The 16,772-nt window shown below is 46.6% G+C and overlaps 1 protein-coding gene across 3 annotated transcripts in view; it reads right to left on the bottom strand.

The window, feature by feature from the left end:
- Positions 1-16,691, bottom strand: part of JMJD4 (jumonji domain containing 4) — a 23,833-nt gene extending 7,142 nt beyond the window's left edge. Inside the window, exons 1-7 of one of the 3 annotated variants that reach the window (XR_010723609.1) lie at positions 16,542-16,691; positions 14,557-14,991; positions 13,451-13,616; positions 12,299-12,424; positions 10,867-11,125; positions 9,335-9,481; positions 5,037-6,235 (exon numbers count right to left, since the gene is read on the bottom strand). Coding sequence is in view for 1 of the 3 variants with exons in the window: in XM_066202112.1 (XP_066058209.1) it covers positions 5,942-6,235; positions 9,335-9,481; positions 10,867-11,125; positions 12,299-12,424; positions 13,451-13,616; positions 14,557-14,815 (1,251 nt within the window). In the remaining 2 variants the exon portion in view is untranslated. Of the gene's footprint in view, positions 1-3,140; positions 6,236-9,334; positions 9,482-10,866; positions 11,126-12,298; positions 12,425-13,450; positions 13,617-14,556; positions 14,992-16,541 lie in introns of those variants that run through there. The other 2 variants (XR_010723608.1, XM_066202112.1) reach the window with 2 other exon arrangements.
- Between the last annotated feature and the right edge of the window lie 81 nt (positions 16,692-16,772).

Raw genomic sequence — 16,772 nt, 5'->3', positions numbered from 1 at the left:
CGGATTTCCCGGGATTTCCGCGGAGGATTTCCCGGGATGCCGCAGGAATTCCCGGGCCGTCCCAGGGGTCTCCGCGTGTGTCTTCCAGAGGCGCTCGCCGAGTGTCTGCAGAAGCTCGTGTGAGTCTCGGGATTGGCCCGGAAATCCCGGGAAATTTCTTTGGGAAAATCCAGGAATTTGAACGTTTAAAAACCATTCTGGGTCTCGGAATTCCCACTGAAATCCCGGATTTTTTTGGGAAAATCCAGGAATTTGAACATTTTAAAAACCATTCCAGATCTTGGAATTCTTGCTGAAATCCCGGAATTTTTTTGGAAAATCCAGGAATTTGAATGTTTAGAAACCATTCTGGGTCTCGGAATTCCCACTGGAATCCCGGAATTTTTGGGGGAAAATCCAGAAATTTGAACGTTTAAAAACCATTCCAGATCTTGGAATTCCCCTGGAAATCCCAGGAATTTTTTTGGAAAATCCAGAAATTTGAACGTTTAAAAACCATCCCAGATCTTGGAATTCTCCCGGAAATCCCGGGAATTTTCGGGGGGGGGGGAAAATGTCAGGAATTGGAACGTTCAAAGCCACCCCAGCGCCACGCCGTTGGTGATTTAAGGACGAGGAACTCCCGGAACGTCCCATCCCATAAATGTTTCCACCCGGCGCCGTTATCCCGGAATTCCGGAGTTTATGTGTCTTATCCCAAAGAATATTGGATGGAAAATGAGATTCCTTTTATCCCGGAATTCCGGAGTGTCCGTGTGTTATCCCAAAAAATATTGGATGGACAATGAGACCTGTTTTATCCCGGAATTCCGGAGATTCCGTCTCTTATCCCAGAGGATATTCCAGGGTTTTCCTGGACAAGGAGATTCCTTTTATCCCGGAATTCCGGAGTTTCCGTCTCTCATCTCAGAAAAATCCGGGATCGTTTTCGCAGTGATCCCGGCCCAGGGAGCGGCTTTGAAAGACTTTGCCAACCCCGAACCCTCGGGAATTCTGGGAATTCTGGGAATTCTGGGAAATCTGGGATGGTGGGATGGTGGAATTCTGGGAATTTTGGGAATTCTGGGAATTCTGGGAAATCTGGGATGGTGGGAATTCTGGGATTCTGGGAATTTTGGGATTCTGGGAAATTTGGGGTTCTGGGAGTTTAGAATTTGGGAATTCTGGGATTTGGGAATTCTGGGGATTGTGGGAATTGTGGGAATTGTGGGAATTGGGGGATTCTGGGAATTGGGGGATTCTGGGAATTTTTGAGATTCTGGAATTTGGGGAGTTTTGGGAATTCTGGGATTCTGGCATTGTGGGATTCCGGGATTCTGGGATTGTGGAAATTCTGGGACTTTGGGAATTGTGGGATTGTGCCAAATTTGGGGATTCTGGGATTGTGGGATCTGGGAATTTTGGAATTCTGGGACTCGGGGGATTTGGGGATTCTGGGATGGTGGGAATTCTGGGAATTGTGGGACGCCGGGAATTCTGGGAATTCTGAGCCCCCCGATCCCTCCTGGGCTCCCACCCCTCCCCCCTCCCCCCGGGCGCTTTTTCCCTCCTCCCGAACTTTTGGGAATTCTTTCCGGCCGGATCTCCACCTGCTCCGGCGGCGTGGCCGACTTCCTGCAGCCCAGCCTCGCAATTCCCGCCCAGAATTCCCACTTTTTTTTTTTTCCCCCGGGCTGGGATTTGATTGGGGGGGGAGGGGCAAAAAAAAAATTCCGGAATTTGGGAATTCTGTCGGAATTCTCCTTTGAAATCCCCGATCGCTTTGGGTTTTTTTTCCCTCTGTTTTCTGCTCCAGTCGCGCTACGAGCACATCCAGAGGATCCGGCTCCATCCCGAGGAAAATCCCGCCAGTTCCTCCCGATCCGACGGGAAAAATTCCGCCTTTTTTTCCCCCCCTCAATTGTCCGGATCAAATCCCATAAAAAAAAAAACTCGGGAATTTTATCCCCCTTGGAAAGGGAAGGATTCCTCTCTCCCCACAGCCGAGGTTTGCTTGATCCCCAAAAAAACCCTGGAAAGGCTGGAATTGTCATCTCGGATTTTTGGGAATTTTTCTCATGGAAAAAGGGATTTTTTGGGGGGAATTTTATCCCTTTTTTCCACAAATAATTCCTGGGAAAAATAAAAAAAAAATCTCCTTTTCCTCCTCCCAGCCGAGATTTTCTCGATCCCAAAAAAAACCCTGGAAGGGCTGGAATTGTCATCCCTAGTTTTTAGGAATTTTTTCCATGGAAAAAGGGATTTTTTGGGAATTTTTGGGAGTTTTTTGGGGATTTTTATCCTCTTTTCCTCACAAATAATTCAAAAATAAATTCTCCTTTTCCTCCCCCCAGCCGAGATTTTCTTCATCCCAAAAAAACCCTGGAAGGGCTGGAATTGTCATCCCCAAATTTTGGGAATTTTTTCCATGAAAAAGAGAATTTTTGGGAATTTTTTCCCTTTTTCCCCCCAAATAATTAAAAAAAAAATTTCTTTTCCTGCTCCAAATGGGATTTTTGGGGTTTTTTTCCTCCTGGAAAATTCCCAGGAAAAAAAAAAAAAAAAGGGAAAAAATTTTTCCAATTTTTGACGAGATTTCTTGGAAATTCATCCCAAAACTCCTAAAAAATTCCGGGAATTATTTTTTCCCGCTCCTTTTCCCGCTTTTCCCAAGTCAGGACTTTTTTTTCCCGAGCTGCTATTCCCAAATTTCCCAAATTTCCCAAGATTTTTTAATGGAATTCCAAGGGTTTGGAAAAAAAAAAAAAAAAAAAAGTGGATTTTTCCCGGATTTTTTTTGGGAAATTCCGGGAAAAAAAACCAAGAGAAAAACGTGGAATTAAAAGCTGGAATTTCCCTTCGGAAATTTGGAATTTTTGGGATATTCCCGACGGAAATTGGGAAATTCTAAAACGTCGAAGAATTGCCCCAAAAAATCCCTTTTTTAACATTTTTTTATCCCATTTTTCCCCATTTTTCCCAATTTTTTTTCCTTCTCCAGGTGATTTCCGGGAAAACAAAACTCCCCGAGGTTTTTCCCGGCTGCTTCTCCCAAGTTTTCCCAATTTTCTGAATGAAGGAAAAGCGGATCCGTGATGTTTTCGGGAAGGAAGAAAAATCGGAAGTTATAAACAAACGGGAGTTTTGGGGGGTTTTTCCAGGAATTTTGTCATTTTTTAAGGAATTTTTCATTTTTTCCTGGGAATATTTTCATTTTCCCAAGAAATTTTGTCACTTTTCCAGGGAATTTGTCATTTTTCTCAGGAATTTTGTCATTTTTTTTTGAATTTTTCATTTTCCCCAGGAATATTTTCATTTTTTCCAGGAATTTTTTCGTTTTTCTCAGGAATTTTGTCAATTCTCTCAAAAATATTTTCATTTTTCCAAGGAATACTTTCATTTTTCTCAGGAATTCTGTAAATTTTCCCAGGAAAATTGTCACTTTTTAAAGGAATTTTTCATTTTTCCCGGGAATATTTTCATTTTTCCAGGAAATATTTCCATTTTTTCCCAGAAATTTTGTCACTTTTTCCAGGAATTTTGTCACTTTTCCAAGGGATTTTTCATTTTTCTCAGAAATTTTGTCATTTTTCTCAAAAATATTTTTATTTTTCCAAAGAATACGATAATTTTTCCCAAGAATTTTTTCATTTTTCCCAGGAATTTTTCCTTTTTCCCAAGGAATACTTTCATTTTTCTCGGGAATATTTTCTTTTTTCCCAGAATTTTGGCACTTTTCCCAGGAATTTTGTCACTTTTCCAAGGAATTTTTCATTTTTCTTGGGAAGATTTTCATTTTTCCCAGGAATTCTGTCATTTTTCCAGGATTTTTTCATTTTTCCAAGAAATATTTTCATTTTCCCCAGGAATTTTGTCACTTTTTCACAGAATTTTTCATTTTCCCAGGAATTTTTCATTTTTCCCCCGGAATTTTTCATTTTTCCCCCGGAATTTTTCATTTTCCCCGGAATTTTTCATTTTCCCAGGAATTTTTCATTTTCCCCGGAATTTTTCATTTTCCCAGGAATTTTTCATTTTCCCCGGAATTTTTCATTTTCCCCCAGAATTTTTCATTTTCCCCCAGAATTTTTCATTTTCCCCCGGAATTTTTCATTTTCCCCGGAATTTTTCATTTTCCCCCGGAATTTTTCATTTTCTCAGGAATTTTTCATTTTTCCCCCGGAATTTTTCATTTTCTCAGGAATTTTTCATTTTCCCAGGAATTTTTCATTTTCCCCGGAATTTTTCATTTTCCCAGGAATTTTTCATTTTCCCCGGAATTTTTCATTTTCCCCCAGAATTTTTCATTTTCTCAGGAATTTTTCATTTCCCCCGGAATTTTTCATTTCCCCCGGAATTTTTCATTTTCCCCCGGAATTTTTCATTTTCCCCCGGAATTTTTCATTTTCCCCGGAATTTTTCATTTTCCCCCAGAATTTTTCATTTTCTCAGGAATTTTTCATTTCCCCCGGAATTTTTCATTTCCCCCGGAATTTTTCATTTTCCCCCGGAATTTTTCATTTTCTCAGTAATTTTTCATTTTTCCCCCGGAATTTTTCATTTTCTCAGGAATTTTTCATTTTCCCCCGGAATTTTTCATTTTCCCCCGGAATTTTTCATTTTCTCAGTAATTTTTCATTTTTCCCCCGGAATTTTTCATTTTCTCAGGAATTTTTCATTTTCCCCCGTAATTTTTCATTTTCCCCCGGAATTTTTCATTTTCCCCAGGAATTTTTCATTTTCCCCCGGAATTTTTCATTTTCCCCAGGAATTTTTCATTTTCCCCCAGAATTTTTCATTTTCCCAGGAATTTTTCATTTTCCCCAGGAATTTTTCATTTTCCCCCGGAATTTTTCATTTTCCCCGGAATTTTTCATTTTTCCCCCGGAATTTTTCATTTTCCCCGGAAATTTTTCATTTTTCCAAAGGGATATTTTTTTTTCCCCTCATCCAAGCGACTCCAGGAAAACAACCCTCCCCGCTCCTTTTCCCCGGCTTTTTTTTATCCTCTAATAAATACCAGATTAATTACAATAATTAATAATTACCGTATTAACCTATTAACGAGAGAACACCGCCGGAAGTTTCTTCAGGAATTCTTTTCCGTTCAATAAAACTCTCGGGGACTCACGAGAAATCCCACGCGCTCCTCGTTCCAATCTTTCATTTCTTTCCCGGAGATTCGGGAATTCTCCGAAGAAAGTTCGCCATTTCTTTAGGAAATGAAGGGGAAAAAAAGCGAATTCCCGACAGGAATAAAAGAACATGCAGAGTCCGGGGGGTGGGGGGGAAAAAATTCCAAGGAATTCTCCGGAAAACGCGAAAATTCCCAAGTTTTTCCTCCATTTTTTTTATTTCGGGAAGGATCGGAATTCCAAGGTAACAGCGCTCAGCCCCTTCGGCGCTTCCGGGTTTTTTTTGGTTTCATTCATTTATTTTTTTCCCAAGGAGAAGGGAGACCATTCCCGGTGGGAATTGTGGGATCCCGTTTTTCCCCGCCGGGAATTCCGGGAGAACAATTCCCATTCCAGCTTTTCCTTTGAATTATTCCGAATTTTTTTTTGGGGGGGGGGATGAGTCGAGGAGAGTTTGTTCTGCTCCGGGAAAAGGAATCCTGAGCGGCTCGGACTCGGAAGGCGCGGGATCAACATTCCCAGCTCTCAATCCCGCCCAATTCCCTAAAAAAAGGACGGAAAAGCCGAGCTCAAGCTGGCCGCAGGAGAGGTTTTAACCAAGCTGAGCTTGAGTTCCGCTTCCACGCTTGATCTGCCGGGAATTTTCTCCCTGAGTTCCCGCTCGTAATCCTGAAAACATTTGGGATTCTCCTCCAGCCGGGACGGGGTTTTCTTCCGCTCGGAATTTTGGGAATTTTCTCCCTCCTTCCCCAAAGTTCTCCCTCCTCTCGTTGGAGCAAAGCCCTCCTTCAAAATCTTGGCAGAAACCCTTGGGAAAAGTCGGGAATTCAGAGCAGGGCCGCGTCGACGGCCGACTCCAGGCGCTGGAGGAGGACGTCGGGCCGAGGAGAGAGAGAGCTCAGCTCCAATTGGCGGAAATCCTCGTTAGCAATTAACGAGGCCAGCACCTCCACCGCCCTCTGGAGGTCGAAGAGGGCGTGGAGCGTTCCCGGGCCGGAGCCGGCGGCTCCGCCTTCCGCGTCCGGCCCTTTCTCCAGGACGGAGGCGCGGTTTCGGCCGACGACCTCGAGGAAGCGGTAGAATCCCTCGTAGTCGATGCCGGCGCAGGATTTCAGGAGCAGCTGGGAAAAACAACCGGAAAAAAAACCCAACGGGGGAGGGGGAGGGGAATTGAAATCCCAATGAAATGGGAATGATGGGGGAGGGGAAAAAATTCCAGGGAAAAAATTCCAGGGAAAAATTCCCGGGTTGTGGTTGTGGTAAGGCAGGAATTGTCCGGACGCGGGAATAGGTCAGGGTGAGCGGTTGGGTGCGGGATAATTGGATGATTGGCAGGGGGGAATGGGGGGGATTGGGGGGTAATTAGTGGGTAATTGATGGGTAATGGGTGGGTAATTAGTGGGTGATTGGTGGGTAATTGGTGGGCAATTGATTGATAATTGGTGGACAATTGATTGGTAATTGGTGGAGAATTTCTGGATAATTTTTGGATAATTTTGGATAATTGGTGGACGATTGGTGGATAATTGATGGATAATTAGTGGGTAATTGGTGGGTAATTGGTGGGTAATTGATTGATGATTGGTGGGTAATTAGTGGGTAATTGATGGATAATGGGTGGGTAATTAGTGGGTAATTGATTGATGATTGGTGGCTAATTGATTGATGATTAGTGGCTAATTGGTGGCTAATTGGTGGACAATTGATTGATAATTGGTTGATAATTAGTGGGTAATTGATTGATGATTGGTGGCTAATTGATTGATGATTAGTGGCTAATTGGTGGCTAATTGGTGGACAATTGATTGATAATTGGTTGATAATTGGTGGGTAATTGATTGATAATGGGTGGCTAATTGATTGATGATTGGTGGGTAATTGATAATTGGTGGATAATTGATAATTGATGGATAAATACTGGGTAATTGATTGGTAATTGGTGGCTAATTGGTGGGCAATTGATTGATAATTGGTGGATAAATGGTGGATAAATGTTGGATAATTGGTGGAAAATTGGTGAATAATTGATTGATAATGGGTGGATAATTAGTGGCTAATTGATTGATAATTGGTGGGTAATTCGTGGATAATTGAATGATAATGGATAATAGTGGGTAATTGATTGAAAATTGGTGGACAATTGGTGGGAAATTGGTGGGAAATTGGTGGACGATTGGTGGATAATTGATTGATAATTGATAGATAATTGGGGGCTAATTGATTGAAAATTGGTGGACAATTGGTGGTCAATCGATTGATAATTGGAGGATAATCGCTGGACAATTGATTGATAATTGGTGGGTAATTGCTGGACAATTGATTGATAATTGGTGGGTAATTGGTAGGGGATTGGTGGATAATTAGTGGATAATTGATAATTGGTGGACAATTGGTGGATAATTGGTGGGTAATTGGTGGCTAATTGGTGGTTAATTGATTGGTAATTGGTGGATAATTGGTGGCTAATAATTGGTGGCTAATTGGTGGACAATTGATTGATAATTGGTGGACAATTGATTGATAATTTGTGGAGAATTTCTGGATAATTTTTGGATAATTTTGGATAATTGGTGGACGATTGGTGGATAATTGATGGATAATTAGTGGGTAATTGGTGGGTAATTGATTGATAACTGGTGGATAAATGGTGGATAAATGTTGGATAATTGGTGGGTAATTTGTGGATAAATGTTAGATAATTGGTGGCTAATTGGTGGCTAATTGATTGATAATTGGTGGGTAATTGGTGGCTAATTGATTGATAATTGGTGGGTAATTGGTGGAACAATTGATTGATAATTGGTGGATAATTAGTGGATAATTGATTGATAATGGACAATTGGTTGGTAATTGATTGAAAATTGGTGGGAAATTGGTGGACGATTGGTGGATAATTGATTGATAATTGATAGATAATTGGGGGCTAATTGATTAAAAATTGGTGGACAATTGGTGGTCAATTGATTGATAATTGGAGGATAATCGCTGGACAATTGATTGATAATTGGTGCCTAATTGGTAGGGGATTGGTGGATAATTAGTGGATAATTGATAATTGGTGGACAATTGGTGGATAATTGGTGGGTAATTGGTGGCTAATTGATTGGTAATTGGTGGATAATTGGTGGCTAATTGGTGGATAATTGGTGGCTAATTGGTGGATAATTGGTGGCTAATTGGTGGACAATTGATTGGCAATTGGTGGCTAATTGGTGGACAATTGATTGATAATTGGTGGACAATAGATTGGCAATTGGTGGCTAATTGGTGGACAATTGATTGATAATTGGTGGACAATAGATTGGCAATTGGTGGATAATTGGTGGACAATTGATTGGTAATTGGTGGACAATTGATTGGCAATTGGTGGATAATTGGTGGACAATTGATTGATAATTGGTGGGTAATTGGTGGACAATTGATTGATAATTGGTGGACAATTGATTGCTAATTGATGGAGAATTTTTGGATAATTTTTGGATAATTTTGGATAATTGGTGGACAACTGGTGGATAAATTTTGGACAATTTCGGATAATTAGCGGACAATTCTTTAATTGCGCTCCCCTCTGGACGCCAAGGCACCGGGGTTGCTTTTTCCCAAACATCAGGAGCGGGAATTTTCCCCCAAATGTTCCTTTGTTTGGAAGGAAACCCACCCAAGGAGGGGGACGAGCTTCCAGAGATCCCCGTGGGATCGGCCTCACCCAGGAAGATTCCGGAAGGAATCCCGCCCGTCCTCTTCCTCGTGGAATTTCGGTTGGATTGCGGAGTTTGGTGTTTTGGCTTCTTCCCCGCCTCCAGGGATGGGGCAGCCAGTTTCTTTGGGAATTCCAGGAATTCCTTCCCGAAATCCCACTGAAATGAAGTGGGAAGCCCTTCCCTGTGTCCTGTCATTCCGAGCCTTATCCCAAATCCCTCTCCAGCTTTTCCGGAGTTCCTTTAGGTTCTGGCAGGGGCTCGGAGTTCTCTCCCAGGAATTTTCCCTTCTCCAGGTGAACATTCCCAGCTTTCCTCCTTCCACCTTTCCAACCAACATTCCAGCCACTCGACAGGAGCAACCCCCAAACTTTTCCAGCTCAACGCTCCCAACTTTTTTTTCTATAAGGAATTCTTCCCCGCCGAAACAAAGCCCAAACTCCTCCTTCCTTCGAAATTCCGCTCCGAGGATCCCGGAATTCCGGATTCCCTGGAGAAAAGCCGGGATTTGGGAGGGAGTACCTGGCACTGGAGGTGCCGATCCTCCACGGGCTCGTTCCATTGGCTGAGCTCCCTCTGCACGGCCGCCAGCTCGTCCTGCAGGAAGCGCCACATGACGGCCACGTTGCAGCCGTTCACCCAGTTGTGGTTGATGGAGATGGTGTCCTCCTGAGGGGGGGAAATTTGGGATACCGCACGGAGAATTAATAATTAATAATTGATTAAGGTATTAGGAATAATAAGATGGAATTCGGTGGTCTAAAAATCCCGTTCCTGAGCAAACCAAAATGTCCCAATTCCCAAAATTCCACCATTGACCCAGTTGCGGTTGATGGAGATGGTGTCCTCCTGAGAGGGGAAAATTTGGGATAACGCACGGAGAATTAATAACAATTAATTTAAAAAGTTCTTAGGAATAATAATATGGACCGTGGTGCTCCAAAAATCCCGTTCCTGAGCAAACCCAAATGTCCCAATTCCCAAAAGGTCCCAATTCCCAAAATTCCGCCGTTGACCCAGCTGCGGTTGATGGAGATGGCGTCTTCCTGAGGGGAAAAATTTGGGATAACGCACGGACAATTAATGATTCGTCACTAATTAATTCCTTCGGAAGGTCAATAAGGGATTTGCCGCTCCGAAAATCCCGTTCCTGACAAGGGAAACGGCATGGAAATCCTGGAAAATTCCTTTTCCCGCGTCTCTGACCAGCCCCAGACGTCCCCGATTCCCCAAAAGCCAAAAGGTGGGAGAAGGCGGCCGGGATTTTGGGATGGAATCCTATGGAATCCTCGATTCCGTTCCAATTCCCGGGATTAACAGGCCCAGCCTGCCTCGGGCTCCTCCACGATCCCATTCCTCAGGGACTGGAGGAATTTCCCGACAAAAGAGCGGGGAAAAGGGATTCCCAGATTTTTCCATGGAATATTCTCCGAAATTCCAGTGCCCCGAGGAGTTTTTGGTGGTTTTGACGTCCCAGAATTCCGGATTTGGGATGGAAGGGATTTTAAGGATCATCCCATTCCCACTCCCCCAGGGTGCTCCAAGCTGGAATTTCTCCTTCCTGGGAAGGATTTCCATCCTTTCCTCTTCCTTTTATTCCAAGGATTTTCCTCTTCCTCACCCCAATTCCGCACCATGGAATTCCTGGAATTCTCCGAGCGGGAAAAGGACCCTACAAAAGTCCGAGCTGGAATTTCTCCTTCTCGGGAAGGATTTTCCTCTTCCTCACCCCAATTCCGCGCCACGGAATTCCTGGAACGGTTTGAGTGGGAAAAAAGGTTTTAAGGCTCATCCCAATCCCAGGACGCTCCGAACCTCGTCCAAACCCTCCTCGGCCACTTCCCAGGGATGAAACTTCTCCGAGAAAAAAAACCATTCCAAGGCCTCAATTCCTTCCCGACATCACCTTGGAGAACAACTCAACCCTTTTTTTTTTGGGGAAAAAAAAAGAAATAAAATCCCGATTTCCATCGCGACAAAACTCCCTTTTTTTTTTTTTTTTTCCGGGAATGCGAATTCCAAGAGGATTGCCGAGGGGGGAAGAGTTCCCTCACCAAGTTCTGGACCTGGTGGTGCCACCCGCTGGGGACGAAGACGATCTCGCCGGCTTCCTGCAGGATCTCCAGCGGGGCCCGGCCGCGGCGGCGACCGGCGGGAGCGCGGAGGCGCGGGGCCGTGACGTCGAAGGGGAGGTCGCCGCGGGCATCGCGCAGGAATTCCTCCTGGCCCGGGGGGAAGAGGAGCCAGCGCTTGCGGCCGCAGACGTTGGCCGACCAGCTGTAGGAGCGGAAGACGTCGGCGTGGAACGGCGTCCTGGCGAGGAAGGGGGGGGAGGGGGACACGGAAACGTCCCCCGGTAAATCAGCGCTGGGAGGGGTCGGGGGCACTGAAATTCCAGCGGGGATTCCGGCTGTTGGGGAAGGGGTTGGTCCCGAAAGTCCGGGAGGGGTTTGGGTTGTGGAGGTTTTGGCTGTTGTACGGACGCGGATGCCAAAATTCCACGAGGGATTTCGGTTGGATCACGGAGTTTTGGTTAATAAAAGGTCATTATATGGATACTGATCCCAAAATTCCTCATGGAATTTCAGTTGGATTACGGAGTTTTGGTTAATAAAAGGTCATTGTACGGACGCCGATCCCAAAATTCCTCATGGAATTTCGGTTGGGTTACGGAGTTTTGGTTAATAAAAGGTCATTGTACGGACACCGGTCCCAAAATTCCGTCAGGGATTTCAGTTGGATCACGGAGTTTTGGCTAATAAAAAGCCATTGTATGGATATTGATCCCAAAATTCCACGAGGGATTTCAGTTGGATGATGGAGTTTTGTCTATTCAAAGGTTCCACATGGACACTGATCCCAAAATTCCTCATGGAATTCTGGCTGGATCATGGACTTGTGGCTGTTAAAAGGTCGTTATATGGATACTGATCCCAAAATTCCATGAGGGATTTTGGTTGGGTTATGGAATTTTGCCTTGTAAAATGCCACTGTATCCACGTCAATCCCAAAATTTCCACGAGGGATTTCAGTTGGATGATGGAGTTTTGGCGATTCAAATGTCATTATATGGAGAGTGATCCCAAAATTCCTCGTGGAATTCTGCCTGGATTATGGAATTTTGGCCAATAAAAGGTTCTATATGGATACCGATCCCCAAATTCCTCATGGAATTCTGGCCGGATTATGGACTTTTGGCTATTAAAAGGTCGTTATACGGACACTGATCCCAGAATTCCTCGTGGAATTTCAGTTGGATGATGGAGTTTTGGCGATTCACGTTCCACTAGATGGACACCGATCCCCAAATTCCTCATGGAATTCTGGGATAATTCCCTGGGCTGTTCCAATGGAACCAGATTCCCCTGAGGGATAACGGGACAATTCCCCGGGATGCCGAAGCGGAAGCAGATCCTGAGGGATGACAGGACAACTCCCAGGGAATTCCAGCTGGAACAGGGATGGGTTTTGGGAAGAGAGCCTCACCAGGATCCCTTGGGGCCCATGTAGACGAAGCGGAAGTCGTCCCCGCCCACGGCGTCCCAATACTCGTTCAGCCAATCCGAGGAGAAATACACGGGCGTGGTGTAACCGTCGTGCTCCGGGAAAGCTCTGGAAAACACGGAGAGCCCTCGGAAAAGCGGCTCAGGAATTCCCCAGATCCCGGGGGAAGGGCAAGGCGGATCCTGTAGGATGGAATTCCGGTTGGAGGGGGAGCTAATCCCACGATTATTCGCTGTCCCAGGTTGATCCTTGGATATTTCCCGGGATTCTGGGGCGGCTTCTCCGGGAATTCCGGCCCAGCCAGGAATTCCATGCCGATATCCCAAAGAAACGAAGCGGGGAGCCATTCCCTGTGTCCTGCCATTCCGAATCCAGCTTTCCTGGAGCTCAGGGAGAGGCCGCGAGGATTCCCTGGATCCTCAGGAGAACGTTCCCGGGGCGGGAACTGTGGGAATGAGCCCAAATCCCAGATCCAGCTCCCCTGGATCAGCCATCTCCAGTGACGTCACACATGACGTCATCCCAGCGCTCCTTATCTCCTTTTATCTCCCCAGTGACGTCACCCATGACGTCATCCCAGCGCTCCCTATCCCCTGTTACTGGGCCATCAATGCTCACCAGTGACGTCACACATGACGTCATCCCAGCACTTCTCATCTCCTGTTATCTCACCAATGACGTCATACATGATGTCATCCCAGTGCTCCTTATCTCCTGTTATCTCTCCAATGACGTCACCCATGACATCATCCCAGCACTCCCTGTCTCCTGTTACTGGGCCATCAGGGCTCACCAGTGACGTCACCCATGACGTCATCCCAGCGCTATCTCCTGTTACTGGGCCATCAGGGCTCACCAGTGATGTCACCCATGACGTCATCCCAGCGCTATCTCCTGCTACTGGGCCATCAGGGCTCACCAGTGACGTCACACATGATGTCATCCCAGCGCTCCTTATCTCCTTTTATCTCTCCAGTGACGTCACACATGACGTCATCCCAGCGCTCCCTGTCTCCTGTTACTGGGCCATCAGGGCTCACCAGTGACGTCACCCATGACGTCATCCCAGCGCTATCTCCTGTTACTGGGCCATCAGGGCTCACCAGTGACGTCACACACACGGCGAGGCCTCACCTGCTCAGGTGCCAGTCCTTGAGGTAGAGGCAGCCGCGGGCCGAGCTGTGCCCGTTCCCGATGTATTCCCGCCAGTATTCCAGGAATTCCCGGCAGGCCAGCTGCTCCTTGGGGTGGGAGTTGTACTCGCGGAGGTCACACTTGGCCACGGGCACCGCGGCGTCCCCTGCAACGACACGCCCGCGGCGCGGATCGCCCGGGACGCCGCGGGCGCCGCGGGGTTCGGGGTTTCATTCAGCACTCCAATCCAGCGGGGGGCGTTTAAAATTCCCTCGGAATCCGAATTACTTCCTAATTACGCCACGCTACTTATAGGTTTTTATGCATATTTAAATGTATGCATAAATAGGCCCATTTAAATATTCCATCCCTTCGTCTTTCCCCCGGGCTCTTCCGTCCAACATTTTCCTGTTCCCTGAATTCATTTCCCAGAGGTTTTTCCCTATCTTTGTGGTCCCCGTTTTCATTTCCCAGAGTTTGGTTTTCCATCTTTCTCTATTCTCGATGTTAACAGGTTATTAGCTCGGATGCAGAATTAGGCAAGTGTTACATAAATAATTAATATGGAAATAATAGAAAATAATATCTAATAATTTATTAAAAAAATAAAAATTCCAGGGCTCACCGAACTCCCTGAGGAGACGGTCGAAGTCGGGTTTTCCATGGAAAAAAATCCGTAAATTGAGAAAAAAATCTTGGAATTTTGGGGTTTTTTAGTGCTTCTTTCCCTAAAATCCCAGCCTAAAATTAAATAATTTAGGGAAAAAACAATCCCAGGACTCACCGAACTCCCGGAGGAGATGCTCGAAATTGAATTTTCCATGGGAAAAAAAAAATCCATAAATTGAGGAGAAAATCTTGGAATTTGGGGGTTTTTTAGTGCTTCTTTCCCTAAAATCCCACCCTAAAATTCCATAATTTCGGAAAACACTCCCAGGACTCACCGAACTCCCGGAGGAGATGCTCAAAGTCGGGTTTCCCCAAGGAATAAATTAATGGATTAATTTAGGCAAAAAATCTTGGAATTTTGGGGTTGTTTTAGTGCTTCTATCCCTAAAATCCCACCCTAAAATTCCATAATTTAGGAGAAACCTCCCAGGACTCACCGAACTCCCGGAGGAGATGCTCGAAGTCGGGTTTCCCATCCCGCCCGACCCAGGCTCTCCTGCTGCCCCAACCCTCGGTGAACGCGGCCGACAACACGCACGGACGGTTGGGAACGAGATAATCCCGGAAAAAATCCGAGTAACCCAAAGAATCGGGTTTGTCGATGAAATCCACGCGCTCCCCGGCAAAAACGCCGGGAGGGCAATTCCCGAAATCCCGGAAAAAAGCTGTGGAAGAGGCGAAGGTCGCTCTGTCCATGCAGGCTGAGGGGGGGAGAAATAAAAATATCCCGAGGAAATGTGGAGCGGGTTTTGTGTGGTTATTCCCCCTCCCAAAACAATCTGTTTCGAAGTGGAAAACTGAGGGGAAAATCAGGAGTTTTGGGGATAATCCCGATTTTCCATCCCGTGGGCGCTTTTCCTTTCGGTTCCGACCTAAAAGAGCAGGGAAAATCAAATCGGTAAATAAATGGCAGCGCGGCATCGGGGAGGAATTGATGAATTGGAAGGGGAGGGGAGGGATAAAAAGCGCCGGGAAAATTCCTGAAATAGGGGAAAAAAAAAAATGGGAAAGGAAGGAAAAAGAAAAGGAGGGAAGATGGAGAGAAGAGGGAGAGGGGATAAAGTGAAAAGGCGGCAGGGATGGGATTGGGGAGATGCTGAGGGGAAAAAAGGGATTTAGGGATCGCCGGGAGGGAATTCCTCCCTCACAGGGCTCCCAGGGAATATCGGGATATCGCAGTGGGATCAACAGATTTCCATAAAGGAATTCCTCCCGCGGAGATCTCCAAGGGAATCTCGGAATTAAGGGACATCCAGGAGGGAATTCCTCCCGCGGAGATCTCTACAGGAATTTCGGGATTAAGGGAAATCCAGGAGGGAATTCCTCCCGCGGAGATCTCTACAGGAATTTCGGGATTAAGGGAAATCCAGGAGGGAATTCCTCCCGCGGAGATCTCTACAGGAATTTCGGGATTAAGGGACATCCAGGAGGGAATTCCTCCCGCGGAGATCTCTGAAGGAATTTCGGGATTAAGGGAAATCCAGGAGGGAATTCCTCCCGCGGGGATCTCTACAGGAATTTCGGGATTAAGGGAAATCCAGGAGGGAATTCCTCCCGCGGAGATCTCTACAGGAATTTCGGGATTAAGGGAAATCCAGGAGGGAATTCCTCCCGCGGAGATCTCTACAGGAATTTCGGGATTAAGGGACATCCAGGAGGGAATTCCTCCCGCGGAGATCTCTGAAGGAATTTCGGGATTAAGGGAAATCCAGGAGGGAATTCCTCCCGCGGAGATCTCTGAAGGAATTTCGGGATTAAGGGAAATCCAGGAGGGAATTCCTCCCGCGGAGATCTCTACAGGAATTTCGGGATTAAGGGAAATCCAGGAGGGAATTCCTCCCGCGGAGATCTCTACAGGAATTTCGGGATTAAGGGAAATCCAGGAGGGAATTCCTCCCGCGGAGATCTCTACAGGAATTTCGGGATTTAGGGAAATCCAGGAGGGAATTCCTCCCGCGGGGATCTCTACAGGAATTTCGGGATTAAGGGAAATCCAGGAGGGAATTCCTCCCGCGGAGATCTCTACAGGAATTTCGGGATTAAGGGAAATCCAGGAGGGAATTCCTCCCGCGGGGATCTCTACAGGAATTTCGGGATTAAGGGAAATCCAGGAGGGAATTCCTCCCGCGGAGATCTCTACAGGAATTTCGGGATTAAGGGAAATCCAGGAGGGAATTCCTCCCGCGGAGATCTCTACAGGAAATTCGGGATTAAGGGAAATCCATGTGGGAATTCCTCCCGCGGAGATCTCTACAGGAATTTCGGGATTTAGGGACATCCATGTGGGAATTCCTCCCGCGGAGATCTCCGCGGCGATATCGGAATTCCGGGAATTGCCCCCGCGGCGGTCCCAGCTGTGAGCGGAGGGTGAGTGGGGGGAGGACCCGGACAGCACCGGCCGCGGCACACGCCGTGCCCTCACCTCTCTCCCGTTCCTCGCGCGCCCCCGCCGCCCGCAGGAAGCGGCAGCGCCCCGAGGGAGCCGCACTCACCCCCGTCCCCCTCAGGGGCGGCCCCGCGGCGCCAATGGCGGCGGCAACGGCGGCCAAGGCACGGCGGGGTTATGGCGGGCACGGCCGGAACCTCTGCGTCAGGCCGCTGGGGGCCGGGGGAGAGGTGAATAGAGGAGCGCCGCGCCGCGGGGCTCAGCCAA

The sequence above is a fragment of the Chamaea fasciata genome, unplaced genomic scaffold (assembly GCF_029207755.1).
Source record: "Chamaea fasciata isolate MVZ Bird 193981 ecotype frontalis unplaced genomic scaffold, bChaFas1.0.hap1 SCAF_1, whole genome shotgun sequence".
Taxonomy (NCBI): Eukaryota; Metazoa; Chordata; class Aves; order Passeriformes; family Sylviidae; genus Chamaea; species Chamaea fasciata.
The sequence above is the reverse complement of the archived record's forward strand: the minus strand, read 5'-3'. Positions and strand labels throughout refer to the sequence as shown.